This window comes from Borostomias antarcticus (assembly GCF_949987555.1).
Source record: "Borostomias antarcticus genome assembly, chromosome: 8".
NCBI lineage: Eukaryota > Metazoa > Chordata > Actinopteri > Stomiiformes > Stomiidae > Borostomias > Borostomias antarcticus.
Window position 1 is genome coordinate 23084266 of NC_140241.1, and position 23818 is coordinate 23108083.

The 23818-nt window shown below is 48.5% G+C and overlaps 3 protein-coding genes across 4 annotated transcripts in view; 1 reads left to right on the forward strand and 2 right to left on the reverse strand.

Moving 5' to 3' along the window:
* Positions 1-156: 156 nt before the first annotated feature.
* abraxas1 (abraxas 1, BRCA1 A complex subunit) lies at positions 157-3740 on the forward strand. The gene is made up of 9 exons (XM_084442141.1): positions 157-255; positions 438-528; positions 621-657; positions 821-887; positions 1284-1480; positions 2082-2201; positions 2513-2597; positions 2756-2858; positions 3217-3740. Exons 1-9 carry the CDS (start codon positions 169-171, stop codon positions 3630-3632), a joined length of 1203 nt encoding a protein of 400 aa, XP_084298267.1. The 5' UTR covers positions 157-168; the 3' UTR covers positions 3633-3740.
* A 752-nt stretch (positions 3741-4492) lies between these two features.
* On the reverse strand, positions 4493-5693 carry mrps18c (mitochondrial ribosomal protein S18C). Of its 2 annotated transcripts, XM_084442271.1 has the most exons (6): positions 5595-5673; positions 5263-5327; positions 5035-5118; positions 4880-4937; positions 4736-4795; positions 4493-4634 (listed from the first exon to the last, which is right to left on the reverse strand). In XM_084442271.1, exons 1-6 carry the CDS (start codon positions 5653-5655, stop codon positions 4558-4560), a joined length of 405 nt encoding a protein of 134 aa, XP_084298397.1. In that variant the 5' UTR covers positions 5656-5673; the 3' UTR covers positions 4493-4557. The 2 variants fall into 2 exon arrangements, with proteins under 2 accessions (XP_084298397.1, XP_084298398.1); XM_084442272.1 differs by lacking the exon at positions 5263-5327 and having other exon boundaries at positions 5595-5693.
* A 1983-nt stretch (positions 5694-7676) lies between these two features.
* rai14 (retinoic acid induced 14) overlaps positions 7677-23818 on the reverse strand; it is a gene marked incomplete at its 5' end in the record, with an annotated part of 40516 nt that continues 24374 nt past the window's right edge. The window contains 17 exons of the mRNA XM_084442535.1: positions 7677-8302; positions 9121-9186; positions 9539-9694; positions 9846-10533; positions 10739-11049; positions 11104-11652; positions 12018-12119; positions 12972-13136; positions 13324-13416; positions 14919-15005; positions 15578-15603; positions 16815-16999; positions 17402-17508; positions 20349-20419; positions 21982-22039; positions 22963-23027; positions 23123-23211. Of these exons, the coding sequence (XP_084298661.1) occupies positions 8216-8302; positions 9121-9186; positions 9539-9694; positions 9846-10533; positions 10739-11049; positions 11104-11652; positions 12018-12119; positions 12972-13136; positions 13324-13416; positions 14919-15005; positions 15578-15603; positions 16815-16999; positions 17402-17508; positions 20349-20419; positions 21982-22039; positions 22963-23027; positions 23123-23211 (2905 nt within the window). The 3' untranslated portion in view covers positions 7677-8215. The remainder of the gene's footprint in view (positions 8303-9120; positions 9187-9538; positions 9695-9845; positions 10534-10738; positions 11050-11103; positions 11653-12017; positions 12120-12971; positions 13137-13323; positions 13417-14918; positions 15006-15577; positions 15604-16814; positions 17000-17401; positions 17509-20348; positions 20420-21981; positions 22040-22962; positions 23028-23122; positions 23212-23818) is intronic.

Consider the following 23818-nt stretch of genomic DNA (forward strand, 5'->3'; position numbering starts at 1 on the left):
CCGGCTAAAACGTCGCCTCTGTAAAACCACGCCCCCGTTGGCAAGCAACAGTATCCTCAGTCCAGTATTGGGTCCGTTGGCCAAAACGTGCTGCGCAGAAAACGTGCAGCTCCTGCGCAACCACAGCGCAGCAGCAGTCGCTTGAAGATACTGACATTGTCAACAAGAATGGCGGAGTCGAGCCCGTCTGTGCGCGTCTCTGGATATGTTTTGGGTTCATTAATGTTTCAGCATTTTAATAGTGATTCTGATGTTGTAAGTACAAATAATTCATCAAGCTAACTTGCAAGCGGCTTACTGTACCTTATTAAACCAAACTCTCTGGACAATACATAGATGGCTATCAGGAAGCTAGGCTAGCTGGCTACAATATTAGCTGCTAGCTATACTATCCGTACGAGCTTCTTATAAACTAACTAGTGCTATCAACTTTACAGGAAGGGCTCATTCTTGGGGAGAGCAAAGCTGAAGAGAGAAGCAACATCACTGATTCTCAAATCGATCAGATTCAGTTCGAACATACATTAAGTGAGTGTTAATCAATTGCTAGCATTACGGCATCCACTTGTATTACAACATCTCAGTGTTTTCAACGATTTAAACTGGTACTTGCTCCCCAGATATACAGAAACACATTACCTGTCGCAAGCTGAACAGGTAAGCACGTTTTGTTTTGCACCATCAGCTCTGTGTTAGCTATCTGGCTCCCACAGTGGTGTATTTGAACAACAGAAACGATCTTGTCATTGATTGATAACAATTACACACAATTGCACATGTAGCATGCATGCCCACTGTAGTTTTTCTCCCTTTCTCACAGTTTCTACAATGCACTAGGAGACGTGGACCGGAAGAGCATAGAGCACATTTTGTCCAACAATAAGGAGGTAGGTAGAAACAAAAAATGAACTGTACATTTACATTTTATTAATTTAGCAGACCCAAAGAAACTTGCAATAAGTACATTTCGTCAAGAGTAAGTGACTGTACATCCCACTCATCGTCAGTGCAAAGCCTTCTATAAGAACAAGTGCCACCAGCAGTGACAGGCCTAGAGAAAGGAAGAGGACTAGTCAAATAAGTCAATTGACCAGACTGTGGTGTGTGAACACAGCTGTCAAGGTGCAACTGGCAAGGTGCAGGTCAACAGGTTAGCCCTGGGAGATGAAGATGCCTGTGTGCCTTATACTTCTTTATTCATGTGTTGTGACTGTATGATTTAGTCAGTGCATCACACTGGTTACATAGTCATGCAAGCATGTCCTCTGTGTCTGACTCGCCAGGAGAATGTGATTGGTTGGTACAAACAGCGGCGGAACACAGACCAACAAATGACCTTCATAGAGCAAATAATCCACCGGAACTTGAAGAGGGTGCTGTCCAATCACGAGCTGATCTTCCTGCTACTCACACCCAGTGAGGTCACGGCATCAGGCTCCACCCATCGATTGGAATATGGCGTCTTCCGAACTCAGGGCAGGTGAGTGAGAACACTGAACATCCCAGTGTAGAACCAGGAGTAGAGCATACCCAATACTCAACTTGGACTGAAATATGAGTCAGTACTCTACAGTACTGTTATATATATATTTAGGTGTTGGAGCTCCACAGTACTTTTGATCTGAGGTGCAGGAGCTCAAGCTTCGAAAATTTGAGGTGCTGGTACTCGGCTCTGCTGAGCCTCCTGTACGAAGTGTACCCACTTAATTTCCCATGGACAGACAGTACACATACCCTCTTCTTTACCATAAACTGATGAACAATCTGCACCATTTCTGCAAATTAGGTATTGGACTTTATTCTTCAGTCACCACTACATCACTGTGTAGAAGCTAATGGTCGTGTTCGCAGCAACCAAAAACATGCAGGCGACCCAAGGCGACTGACTGATCTACAAATCATAAGGGTTGGGAAATGAGGATGCATGATGATTGGTAGATCAGTCAGGTGACCCGGGTGTATTCTGACCACTGGTGAGTGGGGGACACGCAGCTGGACTCCCAATGTGTAGAAGCCAATGTGCCGGTTGAAGCCCCGCTCTCATTCATGCCCCCCCCCCCCCCCTCCCTCCCTCCGAGAAGTCAGCTGTACAACATCCCGGTCCAGGTCAGTAACCTGGGCTTGCTGGAGCAGCAGGACTACTGGAGGGTCTCTGCCGCCTGCTCCTCCCTGGGCTACAGCCGGGCTGTGAAGAAGCACAGGTACCATACAGAACTCTGGACGAGATGTTATCGATGGGACCCGTTTATTCGCTTAACGTAAATCTAATGAGGGAAATAGACTGAGAGAACGTGTTCTCTTTTGCAGCAACGGCCTTGGAATAATATCTTAAGGTAGCATTTATATGCAGCTATACCAAGGCTATGGCACAAAATAATCTAACACAGAACAACATAAAAAAAGTGCATCAATTAGTCTCAAAGTCTGTGCATGAATAACAGTCAGTGGGAGTGGTTTAACCGCGCGCTCCATCCTGTTCATGACTTGGCCTCGTCTTTTTCCACCTGAGCAGGTCCAGGTTCTTCTCCTCAAACGGGACCCTGTCCGAGGTGGAGGAGGTCAACGACATGAACGACTCCCTGCTGGCTGAGCTGAAGGTACGGCCCAGGAGGACGCCGCCGCCGCGTCGGACGTGCTGCCGTGCTACGATACAGACGCGGGATACGGGGGGCAGGGAGAGACCGTCCTGAATGGCGTCCGCGTCCCCCGCCGTTCCCTCACTCTCTCTCTCTCTCCTCGTGGTCTTTCCATCCAGACGGCGTGCCGAGACGTGGGGGAGAGCGAGCGCCTGGTGGAGAAGCTGCTCGCAGACGTCTCTGCTCTCAGGAGGACGGTCAGAGAAACGAGACAGAAAGAAGGTAATAATAACAACAACAATAATAATAATAAACTTTATTTGTATAGCACCTTTCATACACCTTTCAAGTGCTTTACAAGTGTGTGTGCATGCATGGAGTGCTTCACATAAAAATAGACATAAAAGAAACCGAAAACAGGAAAATAAGATGGAAGATAAAAACACAATAAAAGATAAAGATAATAAATCGAGTAAAATACATTGTAAAGGTATGACATCATAATCCCATGCATTGTATTGTATCTTATTTTAACCCACCAGAGGTGTTTGTTTATTCTCACAATGTGTGATATTTCATATCATAGACGATATTAATATATTATAATAATTATGTATTATTATTACTACATCCCTCTCAGCAAAAACGTCCTCCTTGAAGATCCCGCCCCAGGAGAACGAGCTGCTCTGTGAGGCCATGAAAGCTCTGTTTCCCGGGTCAGCCCTCCTCCAATCACAGACCCTGACCCTGCAGGGCTTCCCTCTGCCCGAGTTCTGCTGCACCACAGACCACGGCATCGACATCGCCTCGACGCTGCCTCTCATCCTCACCCAGACGCTCCCCAAGGCCAGGAAGGGGAGGCGGCTGGCGAGAGGGCTCCTCCTACCCTGCAGGAAACGCCCTCTCCCGGATTCCTCTCAGGTCCCGAAGAGGAGGAGGAGGGGCAGGGTGGAGGAAACCGATGAGTCTTCACCATCACCCGCTGGGTCACAGACAGAGGAGCTGCCGGCCAATCAGAACGGTAGCGTGGATATGTCCAAGTCGCCCAGCTTCTGAGCACAGCCGGAAATCCAGCCTCTTCTGTGATGGGCCTTGGTTCTTCAGCTGTGTGGATTACAGGATATGAAGGGCAAGCCCTCCATAGTTTTTGAACTATGTAATCGAAAACGGTTTTATACACTTATTCCAAGTTGTTTGTTATTGAAATTGTAAATGATTAAATAAATTATTTTCCCTTAATGTGCAGTCTGTTTACTTCAAATCAAACTAGAAATGGTGCTCAGAGCGTAGACCTCCGCCCCAGAATGCATTTTGTGGCTCTGTGCACGGCAAAATTTAATGGGTTCTAAATTGACCTGTGCTACACCCCTCCACACCACATTCACTGAGCCCCTCTATTCAGTTTGGGGTTTGAGTTGACTCCTCAGTGTCCCTGTGTCAGGTAGAAGCCTCCTGTGTCCTGGAGGACCACCTGAGTTTCCAGGGAAGTCACACTCCTGTTCAAACACAACTGGGCATGGTGTGTTTCAGTACGATCATGACTACATACACTGTATGTGTATGTACACACACTCTCCCACACACACACACACTCTCCCGCTAGGAGAACACTGTCTCTCCATCTGTAGCAACTACTGTACCTCTCGCCCTGCGCTGTTGCTGGGGTAGAGATAATCAAACTTTATTTGTAGAGTGCATTTCATACACAGAGGCAACACAATGCGCTTTACAGAGAGCAATGGGGGGATGGACATCCTACCCCTAGATTTTCCAATTAAAATAGAAGGAACCAAACTATCTTCAAAGATTACACTTAAGGTTGTAAATACAGTAGACGGAGTGTGAGACCAATTAGGCGAGCTTTCTTTAAAACAAGAGAAAAGATTAATGAGGCAAAGTAGCTTCAGGGACGAGAAATATTTTAATAAACAATTCATATAGACAATTTACATGTGATAATTGGATTCCAGTAGATGATGCATTAATCAAGGTGCCTGATGTCACAGACGTTTGGATCTTTCATAAACTGGGGGTGCTTGTGGGTGACTGACATGAATCCTGTGAGGAAAATAAGCATTAATTAAAGGCACAATTTCACTATGCTGATAACAAAGAATTAGTGTTTGTATTCAAATGTGCTCATGGATGTCAAGACTTACCCATGGACTGAGCTTTCTTGATGGCTTTAGAGACCTCTCTCTGTTTCCTACCGCATAAACCTGACACAAGGAACAGTAACTTTACTACAAATCATTATCTGGAGTGATGGATATTACTTTTTAAAACTTGGAACAGTTCCTCACCTGTTATGTGTCTGCCGTAAATTCTACCAGTATGCGGTGATACGAACTGGGACAGCAACTGAGGAGAGATGGGTGTCAATTTCAGCAAGTTAACCTTTTACAGATGGTTATATAACACACTGTGACCCTGCAGTTGGTGTGTTACTTCTGCTGACCTGAATATTCCTGTAGTCCACTGTGATGTTGTTGAGAATGCAGCCCTTTTCTGGTTGCTTGTAAGGATTCTCCATCCGAACAGGCTAGTGGGCACAAAATATAGGCTTCAACAATCTGCGAGTTGGTTGCATATGTCTACATTTATAGATACATAACGTTAGCTAGCCGTGTACATAGTAAGTAGCAAGCACCGATTGATAACAGCTAACATCCGTGATCATCATTACCTTGTCATTGCTCTCCTGGGCTACATGTGAATGTGATGCACTTGATAGACTTCTAAGACAGTGGTCTGAAAGGAGAAAAAGGTCAGTCAATAAGCGTGTGTCTTCCACCAAATGGATAGCTTTAATCAGAGTTACACTGATCTGGCTGGCTGCTTGACGCCAGGCCCAGCTGGCTAGTCAGCTAGCTAGCTAGCTAACGTTAGCTAGCTAACCCGGTGTTAGCGTTTGCAATTTGGCAAATTGCTATGTATGTCAGTAACCGCGCAATTGTCATCGACGTATGTTTCATTATCCATAGCTAGCAAAATCGTTGAATGAAAAAAAAATCTTACTTGTAAATCCATGCTGATAAAATACGTTCCTTAAAGCTCGAATGCCACTGACAACAAGCATTTTGACCTGCCAAGCAGTGTTGGCTGACAGAAGGCACAGGATGTTGTTACGCGTCATATCCTGTGCTCGCGTGTTGGCCTGCCCTGTAGAACACGATACACTAATCCAGTTCCCTCCCCAAGAAATGTCCTCGGTTAATAATGTCTGCATTATTTGAGAATTAATTTGACTTGACAAAGTAGCATGCAATATGAATTACTGTGTGCAAAATGGCTACAGTCACAGGGTGTATCGTGGCTGGAATAATAAATTCTCTGTGATCGTGAATCATGGTGGGGAAGAGCAATACAGCCATGAGAGGGCTTTTTCCATATCTGTCCTAAGGGGGAGGACAAGGGGAGAAAGACATTGGGAGGAGGACACCTGCTCTTCATCAATGAGAGGGCGATGTGTGTGCATGCATGTACAAGTAGGCCTACTGCAAGCATGTATCAGAATCAGAATGTGTGTGTATGTGTGTGCGCGTGTTGCTATCCAAGCCTGACTATTCTTTATCGTTTGGCTGGTCCCCTCTCTGTCATCCTACAGTAATTGGTTGTTATTGATCCGCCCACACACACACACTTTTGGCAGGCTTTTGAAATAAGAAGTTATTACCCTAACCCTAGAAGATCAATACACACTGACACACTCAAGACGGATCCAAGACGAGAGGTGAAGGAAATTGGGCTTCACAATTTATTAAAGTGGACCAAAAAGCAATCAGTAAGACAAAAACAAACAAAAGTTTCAGTTTCAATTGCAAAACATCTGGAGACAGAAAATACATCTTCCTCTCGTCCCTTAGTACAAACATTCAGGCAAGGCCTGGTTCAGATACATCTCTCGCTCTCTCTGTCTGAATCTCATTTATGCTAGCACCCAATGTGTTCATACTGAAAGCTCAGTATAGCGTATAGCAGAACCTCAGAGCAGAACCAGCTTGTAGGAGAACCTCAGAGCAGAACCAGAGAAGGAGCACCTATGGGGAAGACTAGACCTGAATTTGACTCAACTCGCAATGAAGGATCTCCTCATAATCGGGGGTACGTTACAGTTACGTTAGCAGTAATTCATCCCATACTGTAGGTTTTTACCTGGTGTTTGGTTGTTGCCACTTGTCCTTAGTCTCAGTCTTATTGCTCATAGACATTGTACAGTTTCATGGTCAAAGCAAAATTTTGCATTGTAGTGTTTCTATTGTACTGTATCTTTCATACATATACTGTAGATGAATGACACTATACTATAGATGGAATAAGGCAGAGCTCCCTGCATAAAAAGACCTACAGTTAAGCATATCCACAAAACATACATTATAGTGTGTTTGTATAATAGTATGCCAACATTGAAATGTCTGGAAGTTTTACTCTTTACAATAAACCGACGTTGCACGATGTGGAACTGTCTGTTCTATCAGTTAGTCTAGGGCAGTTCTATGAAATACAATGAACTGAGGGAGGAATACTGCAGTATGAGTTTATAAGCATTCAAGCGTTCCCTAAATCTACCAAGCTTTGACACAAGGCAGGCACATACAGTAGACACCATGGGGTTGCTGAGCAACGTCAGAGACACGGTCAGTCCGTTCTATTCAATCCAACTGTAAGATGGATGGAAATAAAGGGAGACTCATTCAGAACACATTCAGGTGACACTGGCCTTCACAGCTCTCTCATGGACACTAACAGCAACGTTGACATTCACAATATCAAAGTCATACAAAAACCACAAACAGGGCTGTTCAAAATAGAGCTATCAAACCTCTTCATTTTTCATTTCATAAAAAGGAGGACACTATCTCTATCTCGGGGAAAAAACTGAAAAACATCAGTCATACACTTGAATAAAATACTTTTTTTTTTGTGCTAACAGAAATACGACCCCCCCCTTCACCCCCCCCCCCCCCCAACAAAACAAAAAAAACAGCATGCATTCATTTCTTCATCTGAAGTGCAGAGGACACCATTTGCATTTTTGTGTGGGTTGATTATGGGTGAAGTAACATGCACATTCTGAACAGGTCAGCAATACTTATAGATTGATGGATTGCATCGTGAGTAACAGGTGCCAAGATTAAGACGAACCCTGTTGATAAGGGATACCAGACAGAGCTGCAGCACTAACATCAGGTGTGATTCACTACCCTCTGACATCATAATAAAGTATTGGTGAACAACATCACCACGTTGATTATCAGTAGAAGCTGTGATTGGCTGAAAGTCTCATGGACGGATGTTGCACATGGCCAGTGTGGGCGTGTTATAGGAGACTTGGCATTAGGCAGGAGACTATGTAGTAATTTTTTAAGAAAGTGTCAGAACACCAGTGATTGGTTAAAATGATGTCTGTAGAAATCGGATATCAGTGATTGGTTAAAATGTTAATTGGACACACGTGATTGCTTAAAATGGAAGCTGGTGATTGGCAAGGAGGCAAGTTCCTGGTCCCCTAGTGTCTCTGTGATTGGCAGTGGAGTGGATGATTGGATGGCTGCTCTGCTGTTGGTGTCTAGCCTCAGCAGCTTCCATGGGGAGCAATGAGTGGATGAGTAGATGAATGGATAAATGGATGAAAGGTCTCAGCAGCTGCCCTTGGCCTGCGTTGGCATCTTACACATCATCAAGATCTGCTTCAGGGCCTTCTGGACATCCTCATCCATCTGACCCTGGAGGAGAGAGATGGAGAGATAGATAAATATGCCATCAATATGGGTGGGTGGGTGGGTGGATGGATGGATGGATGGATGGATGGATGGATGGATGGAGGCTGGATGAATGGGTGAATGGATGGATGGATTCATTCATTCATAACCTTTAATTAACACTAGGATATAAAATTAGGGCAAACCCTCATTTCCAATGTAGCAGAGTTTACATAAACGATAAAAAGGCAATACATTAACACCATAAATAAAAGCAATAATAACAATACAAACAATAAAACAATCAATAAACGCAATTACAGTTAGAACAGGAATGTTCAATAATTGAGCTCTGAACTGCCCATAGAAAGGTAGAGTGCTTTATTGGAATGTGTTTTGCAGTTCATTCCATGAGGAAGGAGCAGTAAAAAAGAAAGCTGATTTCCCAAGTTCAATGTTGGCCTAAGTACAGTATGTTCTTTGAACGGGTTGAAATAAGGACTAGAATTCCATTCCAGCATAGAGGAAATGTAAGGAGGAGGCACTCCTGAAATGGCCTTAAAGATGAATAGAAACCAATGTTTATCATGTCTCTCTGCCAAGGAGGACAAGCCTGTCCTGTCATAAAGGACACATTGGTTGGTACGAAAACTACCAGCAGTGACAGATCTAAGGCAGAGTGATAGACTGTGTCTAGACACCTTAGAGTACACAAAGCAGCAATTCTATAAATGATGTCACCATAATCCAGGACTGAGGAAAACTGCCTCAACAGTACTTTTTCTGCTACATAGAGGGAAACATGATTTGTTTTGAATGGGATGGGATGACTGAAAACGTACCTGGACTGCATATAGGAGGTGCATCCTGTAGACAGAAATAATCTCGTGGTGTTGCTTCTTAGACTCCTAGACAGACAGGAATGTGTTAGTGTGCCATCCAGCTACCACTGTCCAATCAACGATTATGTTACAACTTAACACCTTTGGGCTATGATTAGGGATGGCACAGGTAAGGAGGTTAAGCACTCTGGAGCTTTTCATAGTAGTAAAAATATATTTGCGGCTAGCTGACACCACGTTTTATAAGATAATATCCTAGGAATACTCTCTGCTAGCTGGTACCATATTCATTATGATAACAGTAGTAACACACACTGCTAGCTGGTACCATATTAATAATGATAACAGTAGTAGATCACTGATAACTGGTACCATATGTATTATGATATTTTTTATGATAAACAGTAGTTATACTCACGGCTAGCTGATACTGGAGCTGTTTGACCTGCTGCTGCACCGTCTCCAACTGTTGGTTCTGCTGTCTCTTAGGGGAGGAGCTTGAGCTGTAGGACAGCTGTGATAGGCTGTTTAAGGCATCCTTCAACTTTCCCACTTCCCTCGACAGATCATCAATCTAAGAAACAAAACAACAACAAAAACAGTGAATTCTGTGCGGTCTGCCAATAGATGAATATATAGACAGATAGATACATAGATTGGGGGGTTGACGGAAAGATTGATTGATTGGTTGATTGGTTGATTGATTGATTGTCGGCCTGACCCACCCTCTTGTTTTTCTCTCTCTCTGAGCTGACGTGGTTCTCCACCAGGTTCTTCAGCTGCGACACCCCATCCTGGGCCTCTGCCAGCCTGGAGCTCAGGACCTGCACCTCCTTCTCCCTGGCCAGGAGCTGCTCCTGCTGCACCTCCCTCTCCGCCCTCCCCTCCCTCACCTCCTGCCAGGCCGCCGCCGCCTCCAGGGCCATCTCGTCCTGCTTCCGCAGGGCCCCCTGGAGCAGCTGCGTCAGGTGGCCCACCTCGCCCTCCAGGCCCTCCCTCATCTGCTGGTGCTCCAGCCTGGAGACCGAGTCGTCGGGCGTGACCTCCTCCTCCGCGGTGAGGCGGTTCTGCAGCGCGTCCACTTGCAAGGCCTTCTGGGACAGCTGCTGCCGCAGCGCCTCCGACTGGGCCTCCAGCTCTTTGATGGCGCTGCCCAGCGACGCCACCACCTGGGTGTGGTCGGCCAGGGACACGGAGCTCTGCACCTGCAGCTCAGCCTCCTGCCTGAGGGAGGCGATCTCCCGCTGGGAGGCGGCGCTCGTCTTCTCCGCCTCGGCCAGGGAGGCCTGCAGCTCCTCTAGCCGGCTCTTGAGCGCCCCCTGGAGTTCGTCCTGGTCTGGGGTGGGCGGTGCCTGGCTGGCCCTGGCCTCCTCCAGCTGGGTACGAGTGGAGCTCAGCTCATTCCTGGTCTCACTGGGTGGGGGGAGGGGGACACACACACACACACACACACACACACACACACACACACACAGAGAGTTAATCTGTCCACATGGACTAAATAACGATCAAATGCAATCTCTTGTATATGCATCTAAGTGTCCTAAACTGCTCCATATGCACACACTAACATCATCACCATCATCATCATCATCATCGTCATCGTCAAGAGACCCACCTGTAAGAGTGTGAGAGCTCCAGCAGGCGGCGCTGTAGCCCGGTGATCACCTCGTTCAGCTCCTCCTTCATCTCCTCAAAGTCCCTGGCGGCCGCCTCCACGGGAACCGTCCCCCGCAGTGCTTCCTGTAACATCCTGATCTCCTCCTGCGCCTCCCTGTGCCGCTCCCCGAGCCCCTCCTCCAATGCCGCCGCTGCCGCCGCCTCCAGCTCCCCGACTCGCCCGTCCGCCCGCTCTCGCTCCGCGGCTGACCGGTCAAGCTGGGCCCTCAGGCTTTCCACTTCCTGTTCCAGGTCACATGTCCTCCGCCTCTGGATTTCCATCTGCTCCTCGGTCACGTCTGCCCCGCCCCCTCCTCCCCCTCCTCCTCCTCCTCCTCCTCTCCCCGGCTGTGCCCTAAGCTCCTCCAGCTCCTCGCGGACAAGGTGGTATCGCTCCTGCGTCTCGGTCAGCTTGGCCTGCAGCTCCGCCAGACTCTCCAGCACCTCCTTCTCCTCCCTGCCTCTCCCCCTCTCCTCCTCCCTGCCTCTCCCCCTCTCCTCCTCTCCCTCCCTCCCCCTCTCGTCCCCGGCCGCGGGCCTCAGGAGGGCCTGGAGTGACCGGTTCTGCTTGCGGCTCTCCAGTAGTTTGGTCTGGACGCTGTGCAGGGTCAACCTCAGCAGTCTGATCTCCTCCTCCCCTCCTGCTTCTCTCCCTCCCTCCTCCTCCTCCTCCTCCTCCTCCCCCCCCTGCTCCCTCTCGGGATCCTCCGGCTCCCGGGGTCTCGGGGGCGTGGCCTCACCCGGGAGGGGCGTGGCCTGGGCGGCGGGGGGCGGGTCGAAGCCCTCGTGGGTGGAGTGGAAGGAGGAGTTAGAGGCCATGCTGTTGGGACGCGACCCCTCCTGCTCCTCCCCTCCCTGGGGGGGTGGACGCTTCTGGAGAGAGGGAGGGAGAAAGGGAGAGAGGAGGGATGGAAGGAGAGAGGAAGGGAGAGAGGAGAGGAGGGAACGTCACACAGGAAAGTAGAAAGGAAAGAAGAAAGATGAAGAGAATGGGGGAGGTACGGAGAGAGTGAGAGAGAGAGAGAGAGAGAGATGGGGTGTTGGAGGGAGAGAGAGAGGGAGCCATGGAAAGAGAGAGAGAGAGAGAAAGATGAACTAACTCAGTTATCAGGCGTGAGAGGAAAAGCACTTCTTACCCGTGTGTACAAGCTGTTGAACAGCAGCACAAATATGAACGCCAATCGGAACACAGATACACACTCTGAGTTCGAACGAGTGAGCTCGTCGTGTTACTGTACCTTCAGGATCTGGACCAGCTGTTGGTTCTCCAGGGACAGAGCCGTGATCCTGGACTGCAGATTCTGGACCAGGGCCGAGGCCGCAGAGCCACTCACCTCTGCCTGCGTGCGCACACACACACACACACACACACACACACACACACACACACACACACACACACACACACGCACACACGCACACACACACACACACACACGCACACACGCACACAGGTCCCAGCAAATAATTACAACGGCATCAAACGAAGTAGCAATAGAACAGAAAAGAGCAAGGAGGCAATAGAACAGAACAGAACAGAACAGAACGAGGAGAACCGCTTTTTATCGGACCACCAGCCGCTAAGGAAAATGTGTTTTCTGTCTCTGTTGTCATCCCCCTCAGAGTCAGCATGTTCTGGCATGTTCTCAAGTCAACGGTGCATAGCACTGAGCTGAGTTAAACAATCTGAACACGAACACACACACACACACACACACACACAAACACACACACACACACACACACACACACACACGGTAACCAGATGTCGTGGTGCAGAGAATGGCTGCCTGCCTGTCCACTAACGTGCTTATTTACAGGCAAGTCGGTACCTGCTGCTGGAGCACCAGAGAGGGGCATGTTGTCTCAGGCCAAAGGACAGAACAGAGAGAGAGAGGGGGGCTTACATGGGTCACCGCTCTGTGTTTGTTTCTGTCCGGTCCATAACGCTACTCTGCTGGGTTCAGGTGGTGTGTGTGTGTGTGTGTGTCGTCATCTCCAGTCTACTATCACCCCACTCCGCTCTGCTGACCTCGGCCTGTGGCTCTGTCCCAATGCCCTCTCAGGGTTCCGTGTGTCCGGGTCCGCCCCCGACCCCATTCCAGCTCTACTCACCTCGGGTCACCCCTGGCGCCAGTCAGCCCGACCCCCCAGCCCCTCCCTCGGTGCTCACCCCCCCCCTCGGTGCTCACCTTGACCTGCGTCCCGGCTCCAGATCCAGATCCAGATCCAGCTTCCCCGGTCTGGTCCAGGACCTTCCTCAGGTCCTCGATGGTCTCCAGCAACATGCTCTTCTCCTCCTGCAGCCTCTCCACCTCCCCTCTGAGAGACACGCCCATTCCACTCAGCTCCTCCTCCTGGGGGGAGGGGGGGGGGGGGTTAGTGGAGAGAGGGGGAAGGGCAGAGAGGTGTTACATTTCCATGTTTGCAACATGTCCTGTGGCTGCTACGTGTTTCATATGAGCCATGAATGGCAAAAGGAAAAGCGTCGTTTCTTCTCGCAAAGAATGGCTAGAAAAGCTTTGTGAAACCTGAATCTTGTACCTCGAAATTGAGTCTCTTGGAGGCGGCGTCACCCTTGCTGGAGAGAGGGGTGCCGGTGGGGGTAAGGTAGGGGGGAGAGGCCAGACCTGATGTCTGAGAAACACAAACATCACAACATCATCATCAACAACACTTCAGCTACTGTGGGAGGAACATAGAGACACAGGGACGCTAGAACACATGGACACATTGAGACACCGAAACACTTATTCCCAGGGGTTAAATTGGGATTTGTTATGTGGGGGGGGGGGGGCTGTGTTAGCAAGAGTGCGCATGGGTGCGGGCAGTGGCAGCAGTGATGGTGACGCTTCATAAATATCGAGCCTTTAATGATCTATCTATCATTGAAATTAAAGTATTCTTGATTAAATACAATTCTAACACTTTTCTTCTCAACCCTATGCTGTGCTGTTCCACCCTGCACTGCATCACTCTGTAGCTACTGCTGGGTTTGGTGACTCAATCCTAGACTATATAAAAACACTGTACAGTTGATCAAACTCAGCCTATGATAGGCTAGATTAAGCCATGATCAGATTACTTGAAGCTAATTTAACTAGCTAAAATAAATAACTTCTACATTCCTTAAGCATCTGTAAGTTTTCTCCTTTTAACTCCACCCTGTCTTGTTGCTGTTTTAGCTTTTAAAATAATGTCACTTAAGAAATGAAAGGAAATTATACATTTCTGCGTTGCCCGAGTAGGAGCAAAACATAGAATAATTTAGCCATCTTGCTAATGGTAAACTATAGGCCTACCTACCTAGATAACGTGGCTGATGTGATAGCTTGCCATGTTAGCACTAGGCAGCTTTATTTAGCTAATGACTAATGTATATCTAGCTGGCTACCGTTAGCTAGTTTGATAGCTTACCAGCGATTCCTGGCAGACTAAAATCTCGGTGTTGTTAGAGAAAACATTGTTTAATTGGAATATATAAAAAAAAATCCAAGGTATGCTCATTCATGAAATGATCAGAGGGCTCCCTATCCCATTCCATGAGTTCACAGTGCTTCTAATCTGACAACTGACTGACAAGTGGAGCGAAAGTGAAGAGTACCCAGGCCAGTGAAAGTGATGTCGCCATCTTGAAAAAACAGTAACTAAAATTAATTGTGATTTATTTTAATGGTAGACACAAAATGGTTGCATTATATTAACAATTAAGACCAAGATTATTATTTTTTTGTAAATGTTGAAGATAGATGTGCCGGGGTTGAGCTCTGGTTGATGACGTTTGGGAACCTATGTGCCGGGGCTGAGCCCCAGATACGCCCGGCCCAATTTAACCCCTGCCTATTTCCTGATTTACATGTGAACTGGCTACTCTAGTGACCGCTGGTCACACATAGAGGAACAGAAAGAATCCAGAAAAACTCACAGGCAGGCACGCCGGAAGAGATGAGCAGAGAGACTGAGAAGGAGAGAGACCAGCAGAGAGACGTTCAGACATAGAGGTGTTGTTACAGACTCACCGAGACAGGAAGGCAGACAGACTGAAGCAATCAGATGGACAGAGACAGGCTGACAGACAGGTGGACAGAAAGACAGAGAGACGAGCAGAGAGACCAGCAGAGAGACAGGTGTGTGTTTACCTGCAGCGGGCTAATAGGAGGTGGAGGTGCTTTTCGTTTTTTGGGAGTTGTGCTTCGATCGTCACTTAGCCTAGCAGCTTGATCATGCTGGGGAGTGAGTCAGAGAGAGAGGGAGGAGAGGAGAGGAGAAGAGGAGCGAGGAGAGAAGAGGATGGAGGAGAGAAGAGGAGGCGACAGTAGGAGAGAGGAGGAGAGGAGAGAAGAAGAGGAGGGAGGAGAGGAGAGAGGGAGGAGAGGAGGGGGGGGAGTGTAGTGAAGCAGAGGGTGGAGAGAGAGGGAGGAGAGGACAGGAGGGAGGAGAGGAGAGAGGAAGGAGAGCAGAGGAGGGGAAGGAAGAGAGAAGAGAGGGAAGAGAGGAGAGGAGAGGAGTGATGGAGACAGAAGTATGAATGTGGACAGATCCAAGTGTTTTAGTTATGTTAGTGAAAGGGATGAATCAGCAACTTTTAGAGTTTCTACTCAAAGGAGCAGAGCTGAAAATATCAATAAAGATGCGTAAACGTTCTAGAAGCAACTTTCAGTGAAACAACACGACTAAGCAGAACATTCCTCATTCAAGTTAAGGTGGTATTATTCAATCAACACTGCAGTTAAGGTGCTATTGTTTGCAGCTTGAATGTCTCACCTCTACAAGGAGAAGCTGTGTGTAAGTAGCTTACCTGGGGACTTCTGGGGGATTTGCTATCTGTGAAGGAGGAGAAGAGTGGAACATGAATATTGCTTACTGGATGTCTGAACACACACACACACACACACACACACACACACACACACACACACACACACACACACACACACACACACACACACACACACACACACACACACACACACACACACACACACACACACACACACACACACACACACACACACACACACACACACACACACACACACACACACACACACACACCTAATGCAGTTTGACTGAAGCAATAGCTGAACCCTGTGACTCGTAGTTGACTCTGTACTGGCCAGCAGGGGGCAGTGTTGAACAAGGCTAGTATTAGCAAAACACTGACATGCTGCAGTTCCACGCTCGACCACACGGAGGCCTCTAACACCTCAGGATGGATTAGGAGGATTTTATAAGTAAAATAAAATAAAATAAATAAAAAAGAGTTGGGAGGGAGGGAAGAAGGGATGGAGGAGAAAGAGAGGAGGGCAGAGAGAGGAGAAAAAGAGAAGTAGAGAGAAGGAGGGGAAAATAAAAAAGGGGGGAAGGGGGTGAGGAGAAAGAAATGGAGAAGGTCTCTCCTCATACTGTAGCCTTTAGGTTCTATTGGCAGAATTAAACTGCTGGCTCTTGGCCAGGGTTCCAGCTACTCATATTAAAACAGATGATCAATCATGACGGGGCTCTGGGATGAATCCCAAACGTTTCCCTCACTGCCTCTCTCTCTCTCTCCCCCTCTCTCTCTCTCTCTCTCTCTTTCTCTCCCCCTCCCTCTCTCCCTCCCTCTCCCTCTCTCCCTCCCTCTCTCCCTCTCTCTCTCTCCCTCTCTCTCTCTACTGGGACTGTGCTTCTATATGCAAACCAGATAAGGTCAAGATGATGGGGGGCTGAATTTTAAGAGGCAGAGAATCGACTTTCAAATAAATAAATTCCATACTCCCGCACAAACCTTTTCTCTGCTTTATTCTATCAACGTTTCACAACGAAACAGCGAAATAATGTGTGTGGGTATATACTTTTTTATTTATTTTGAAGAGTCTATCTGAAGGGACCAACTCCCAGCACCATACACATATTTGAAAGTGTGCATGTTCACTTGGAGAATCAACTTTTATCTTCGGTGGAATCTCTCAATTCATCATACTGAACCGTGTGTGTGCGTATGTGTGTGTGTGCTTGCATGCATGTGCATGTGTGTGTGTGTGTGTGTGTCCTACCTGGTTCGGGGCGTTTGTGCAGCGTGGCGTTGAGCAGGGCCCTGACCTGGCTGCTCCCAGACAGCTTGGCGTAGTGGAGAACGTCGTGACCCAGAGAGTCAGCAGCCTGCAGGTCAGCCCCTCTCTGGACCAGCATCTCCACCACCGACACACTGCTGGACTCACTGGCCAGCATCACTGCTGTCCTGGAACACACACGCGCGCACACACACACACACACACACACACACACACACACGCACACACACAGGCACAAACACACACACATGCACACACACACACACGCACGCACACACGCGCGCACACACACACAAACACACACACATGCACACACGCACACATACGCACGCACACACGCGCGCACGCACACACAAACACACACACACACACGCACACACACACGCGCACACACATGCACACACACACATACACACACACTTATCATCATCATCATCATCATCATCATCATCAACATCATCATCTTATATCTGTGTGTGTGTGTGTGTGTGTGTGTGTGTGTGTGTGTGTGTGTGTGTGTGTGTGTGTGTGTGTGTGTGAGAGAGAGAGAGAGTCAGGTGAAGCCTTGCCTGCCGTTGTTGTCACACGCGTTGACGTCAGCCCCCCAGTCCAGCAGAATACTGCACACCTCCCTGGGGGCGTGTCTGGCAGACAGCAGCAAGGGGCTGAGGCCCTCCTATACATACACACACACACACACACACACACACACACACACACACACACACACACACACGCACGCAGGATTACACACAAAACCAAACCGCCCCAATGCATACAAAATGGCACACTCATTAAAATAACAAAATACCACTAAAGATCTATAGACTGCGTCAGTTAAGTGTCCAGGAGGTCCAGAGGACCTGGTCATCAGCTAACAGTGTCCAGGAGGTCCAGAGGACCTGGTCATCAGCTAACAGTGTCCAGGAGGTCCAGAGGACCTGGTCATCAGCTAACAGTGTCCAGGAGGTCCAGAGGACCTGGTCATCGGCTAACAGTGTCCAGGAGGTCCAGATGACCTGGTCATCGGCTAACAGTGTCTAGGGGGTCTGTGTTTGATCATCAATCAGCTGTGACTGTGGCGTGGTCTGGTCTGCAGCGAGAGACCAGCAGCTTTGGGATTGTGGTTACAAGAGAGCTTTTAAGACAACAGAGACCTCGGCTGGGCTGGACAGGCTCTGGCTGGCTTCACCCAGCACACTGCTAGAATACAAACAGCTCATTAGAGAGAGAGGGAGAGAGAGGGAGGGAGGGGATGGAGAGAGAGAGAGAGAGAGAGAGAGAGAGAGGGAGGGGGTGGAGAGAGAGAGACAGAAAGACGGAGAAAGAGAGAAGGATGGAGGGAAAAAGGGAAATACACACAAATGCACAATGTTACAATATGCCCTAATGCACTTCCTACTACACCCCTCCTCACACACACACACGCACACACACACACACACACACACACGCACGCACACACACGCACGCGCGCACACACACGCGCGCACACACACGCGCGCACACACACGCGCACACACAGTTCAGCTATGGGTTGTTAATCAGGCCAAGGAAACTAACACCTCATCAATATAAGAGCCAGGGTCAGCGCTGACAGGATATTACACACTGGGTGTGGAAACACACTTCCTGTCTCACTGGTGCATGATGGGATAGGTCAAACCTCTGTGACTCTGCCTCCATAAAGGGTATGGTTGTACCAGCGCGTTGACAGACTGAACTGTATTAACCAGAGGCCAGAAGGACATTCCTTCCATCCAAACCCCCGGTGTCTGCATCTCCTGAGAAACACCTCCATTAGGGCCCACATACCATAATAACCCACACGTTGACACGGTGACGTGGGAGACTGACTAGATGCTGAGTATAACCTCTTAGTGTGTGGTGAGAGTTCTGACAGACAGGTGACAGAGAGGGAGAGAGGGAGAGAGAGAGAGAGAGAGAGGGAGAGAGAGAAAGTGAGAGAGAGAGAGGAAGAGAGGGAGAGAGGGAGAGAGGGAGAGAGAGACAGGGAGAGAGAGAGAGAGAGAAAGAGAGAGAGGGAGAGAGAGACAGGGAGAGAGAGGGACAGAGAGACAGGGAGAGAGAGAGAAACCACAGGTATGGTGTTATGGTGAGGAGAGAGAGAGGGGGGAGAGGGAGGGAGAGCAGGAGGCAGAGAGGAGAAGATGGAGACAGAGAGAGAGAGAGAGAGAGAGAGAGAGAGAGAGAGAGAGAGTTGAAGATAGAGTCATCCAAACAAAATCCAATAGTATGGTCATAAATTAATCTGGTCTTATACATGGCATACACACTACTTGGGGTGTGAATGTCTGCATCTGACTGAGAAAACAGGAAGTCATCCTTTGGGAAAACGATGTTCACCGGAGCTATAACCACCAGCACTGAAAATCTGGAGGAACGTTTAATGTTTTACAGTTACCACTGTGACATGCCACACAGACACGCACGCGCACACACGCGCGCGCACACACACACACACACACACACACACACACACACGCACACACACACGCACACGCACACGCACACGCGCACACACACACGCACACACACACGCACACACACACGCACACACACACACGAGACCGCAGAGTGCAGATCTATTACATGGGTTTTTGTGGGCTGAAGTCTAATGTCTTTACCAGCCTCTTGGCTCCGGCGTGTTGTGCTGTAGAAACAGCCGCCAGACAGTAGTCCTTGTTTCCTTCTCGCTGGCACACTGAGCAGCCAGTGTGTCTGTCTTTCTGTTTGTATGGGTGTGTATCTCTCACTGTGTGCGTGTGTGTGTGTGTGTGTGTGTGTCAGAAGTGAGTGTGTGTGTGTGTGTGTGTGCGTGCGCGCGCATGTGTGTGCATGCGTTTCTGTCTGTATGCGTGTATACAGTATCTCTCACTGTGTGTGTGTGTGTACGCGCGCATGACATGCAAATTGGACAGGAGAGGAGACAAGCGCCATACCTAAATGAAGCCAAGATGACTGCTACTGATGACTACTACTCACGCCTCCGTTCATGGTTCTACTTCAAAAAGGACAGTTTGCTCCACAGTTCTTTGGAGCTTATTTACAGACACACGCTAACAACACAGACAAACTCCTCCCACAACATTAAACCAAACCAGGCTGCAATTACTGTCATGTACTGACTGTTCAGGGAGTTTGTGAGTGTGTGAGTGCCAGAGAGAAAGAGAGAGACAGAGAAAAAGAGAGGAAGAAACATATATATATATATATATATCTATCTGTAAATACGTAGAGAGAAACAGAGGCAGCCGGAGAAAGACGGAGAGTGAGAGAGATGGAGAGTGAGAGAGATGGAGAGAGAGACAGAAACCACAGGTATGGAGTGACATCCTAACAGGACACCGTAGGTCGTCGGTATAGGGGCCACAACACACAACACAGTGTGACCCTCGTAAACGCATCAAACCTCTTCATCTCACACACACACACACACGTGCGCACACCCTCACACATGCTCCCACACACAGTAGGGCAGAATGTGGTACGTACAGCGTCTCTGAGGTTGGTGGAGCTCTTGTTTTCACACAGCAGCTGGACCACCAGGACGCTCCCACTGGCGGCTGAGGAGGCAACAGGACACACAGGTCAGGTAATCATCGACTGTACCAGCACAGCCCAGCAGCACACACACTCATCTCTGACACACACACACACACACCTCTGACACACACACACACACACACACCTCTGACACACACTCACACTCACACTCACACCATCTTTCTCTGGCTGCCTGTTTCTAACTATTTACAGGTATATATATCTGTTTCTCCCTCACTGTCTCTCTCTCTCTCTCTCTCTCCCTCCCTCCCTCCCTCCCTCCCTCCCTCTCTCTCTCTCTCTCTCTCTCTCTCTGACACACGCACAAACCCTCCAGCGCTCCACCACTGCTGGTATGTTTAAGCGCCGCAGTAGGAGTGTCTCTATCGATCTCCATACCCCCCGACCCCCCTGACCCCCCAGCTACGAGGACTGCTGCAGTCAGTGAAATAATCAGAATTATGAGCTAGACACATCTGTCTGGTGGCCCCCCAGATTCAGACCAATCTCAGACAGCATGAAAGGCGGCTGTAATGGGTCGGCTGTAGCTCGGTAGAGCGGGTCGTTCAATGATCGAAGGGTCAGTGGTTCCAATCCCAGCTCCGACTGTCCACATGTCGAAGTGTCCTTGGGCAAGACACCTAACCCCAAATTGCTCCCAATGAGCAGGCTAGCACCTTGCATGGCAGCTACCGCCATTGGTGTGTGAATGTGTGTGTGAATAGGTGAATGAGAGGCCATTGTAAAGCGCTTTGAGTGCCGCTAAGGTGGAAAAGCGCTATATAAGTGCAGTCCATTTACCATTTACCATGAAAGGAAGACAAAGTCACACTGACAGAGAGAGTTCCAGGGCGTCACCGCCTGTCTCACACCCACTGACATCCCCATTCATTACCACTCCGCCGCCTGTCTCACACCCACTGACATCCCCATTCATTACCACTCCACCACCTGTCTCACACCCACTGACATCCCCATTCATTACCACTCCACCGCCTGTCTCACACCCACTGACATCCCCATTCATTACCACTCCACCGCTTGTCTCACACCCACTGACATCCCATTCATTACCACTCCACTGCCTGTCTCACACCCACTGACATCCCCATTCATTACCACTCCACCGCTTGTCTCACACCCACTGACATCCCCATTCATTACCACTCCACCGCTTGTCTCACACCCACTGACATCCCCATTCATTACCACTCCACTGCCTGTTTCACACCCACTGACAGAACGACAGAACAGACAAGCCTTTCATTTCACAAAGTAGAAAATGATACAAGGTCAGTTTCCTGCATCGTATTGATTCCCGATGACAGATATAAACGCAATCAAAGACAAATGGAAGGAGCTCAGAAAACTTGATGGACTCCACTTGAGTAGAAGCAGAAGTACCAGTCAGAGAAATTACTTGAGAAGAGTAAAAAAATAAAATAGAAGTAGCTAATTAAATAGTAAGTAAAACTGTTTTTGTACTACTTGGGGAAAATCTTGGAAAAGGCTCATCATGTATTGATACTTGAGTAAATACGTTTTCAGCTCTGAATGTAGTCCGTGGTTGTGTGATTCTTACCTGCATGGTGAAGGGCCGTCTTCCCTGTGCTGTCCACTGCGTCCACCGCACACTTAGCCTGGAGAAGAAACACACACAGGTAGACCTCACCAACATGGCTGTCCTCCTGTCTCGTTATCAGAATGGCACTTAGACCTCACAACATGGCTGTCCTGTGTCATTATCAGAAAGACAGTTCAACCTCACCAACATGGCTGTCCTGTCTCATTATCGGAAAGACAGTTAGACCTCACCAACATGGCTGTCCTTATGTCTCATGCCCATCCTTATCATAAACACAGTTTGACCTCGCCAACATGGCCGTCCTGAGCCTCTGTAGATACAAGCCGTGGCCGAGTCAGACTGTTGCTCTGACTTGCATAAACTGTCCAAATGCCGAACGAACGAACTAACTAACTAACTAACTAACCCTCCAGGCGGGACCCAGGGATACTGGCACGTGCCGACAGCTCCAACCTCACAGCACACTGGCTTAATGGGACTCAGGCTAGTGCCAGACGAGAGGGGCCTCTAATACTGTATGTATCCCGAAGGCCTGCAGCTTCCAGCCCCCCAGGGGGGGAAAATCACTAATCAGTTCACTGGGCCCCGTCTGACTAGCTAGTCCTCTGAGCAGAGCACACAGGACTGAAAGACACATCAACCAAACAGAACGTAGCGTTGGTGGAGGAATGGAATTGTTGGATTCCGGAATGTTCTGTGAGTGGTGTGTGAAATGCAGGGGGGTCAAGTAGAGGAGGAGAGGAGGAGAAGAGGAAGGAGAGAGGAGTGGGGGAGAGTAGCTGAAAAATAGGTTGTGTGTGTGTGTGTATTGGGGTGGAGAGAGAAATGGTCATGGGTTACTTCATACTTCATATTTCACAGGTCAGAAGACACAGCAGGACAGGGAGGAGGAATGTCAGCTGACTGAACACACACACACACAAACACACACACACTCTAAGTGCTGTCTCCGGTCTCCAGCTGTGTGTGGTACCGTACCTGGATCAGCTTCTTGGCGCACTCCTGCTGGTTGTTCTTGGCTGCGAGGTGTAAAGCAGTAAATCCTGTGGAGATGCATTATGGGTAAAGTAGTCCAAGTTAGATATTTTTCTGTACGGGGAAAGATGGTGATTCCTGGAAACGAGGAGGAGGTTCGGACCTGAGGCGTCAGTGATTGACAGGTCGGCTCCGTGGGCCAGGATGACAGACAGGGACTCCACCTGACCACGCATGGAAGCAACGTGGAGACTAGAGACGACAACAACAACAACAATAATGTCAACAAACACATGATCATTACATAAACAATTCAAAGTGACTGTAATGATTGAATACCTATGGTGCCCTGCTCAAAAGGGAACCCCTAACCGCGCTACGATCAATATCCAATGTTCAGACCCCCAGGGAGCAGAGCACAGAGCTGGGAACAGAACAGCGGCCATGTTGACCTGAGCCACATGTGTTTGCTTTGCCTGATAGCATTGATGCAGGTGCACATTAGTGTGTGTGTGTGTGTGTGTGTGTGTGTATGTGTGTGTGTGAGTGTGTCCATTGTTAATTGCCCTGAGTGTGTGTGTATGTGTGTGTGTATGTGTGTATGTGTGTGTGTGTATGTGTGTGTGTGTGTGTGTGTGTGTGTGTGTATATGTGTATGTGTATGTGTGTGTGTGTGTGTGTGTGTGTGTGTGTGTGTGTGTGTGTATGTATGTGTGTGTGTGTGTGTGTATCCTTGTGGGACAGCAGGGTAGGTCAGATAATGTGTCCTTTGGGTGAGAGGACATGTCTCTTTCAATGTCATCTCATCCAAAAGACAAATCTAATGTGTGCAGTATACAGTATCTGAACTCTGCTCTCC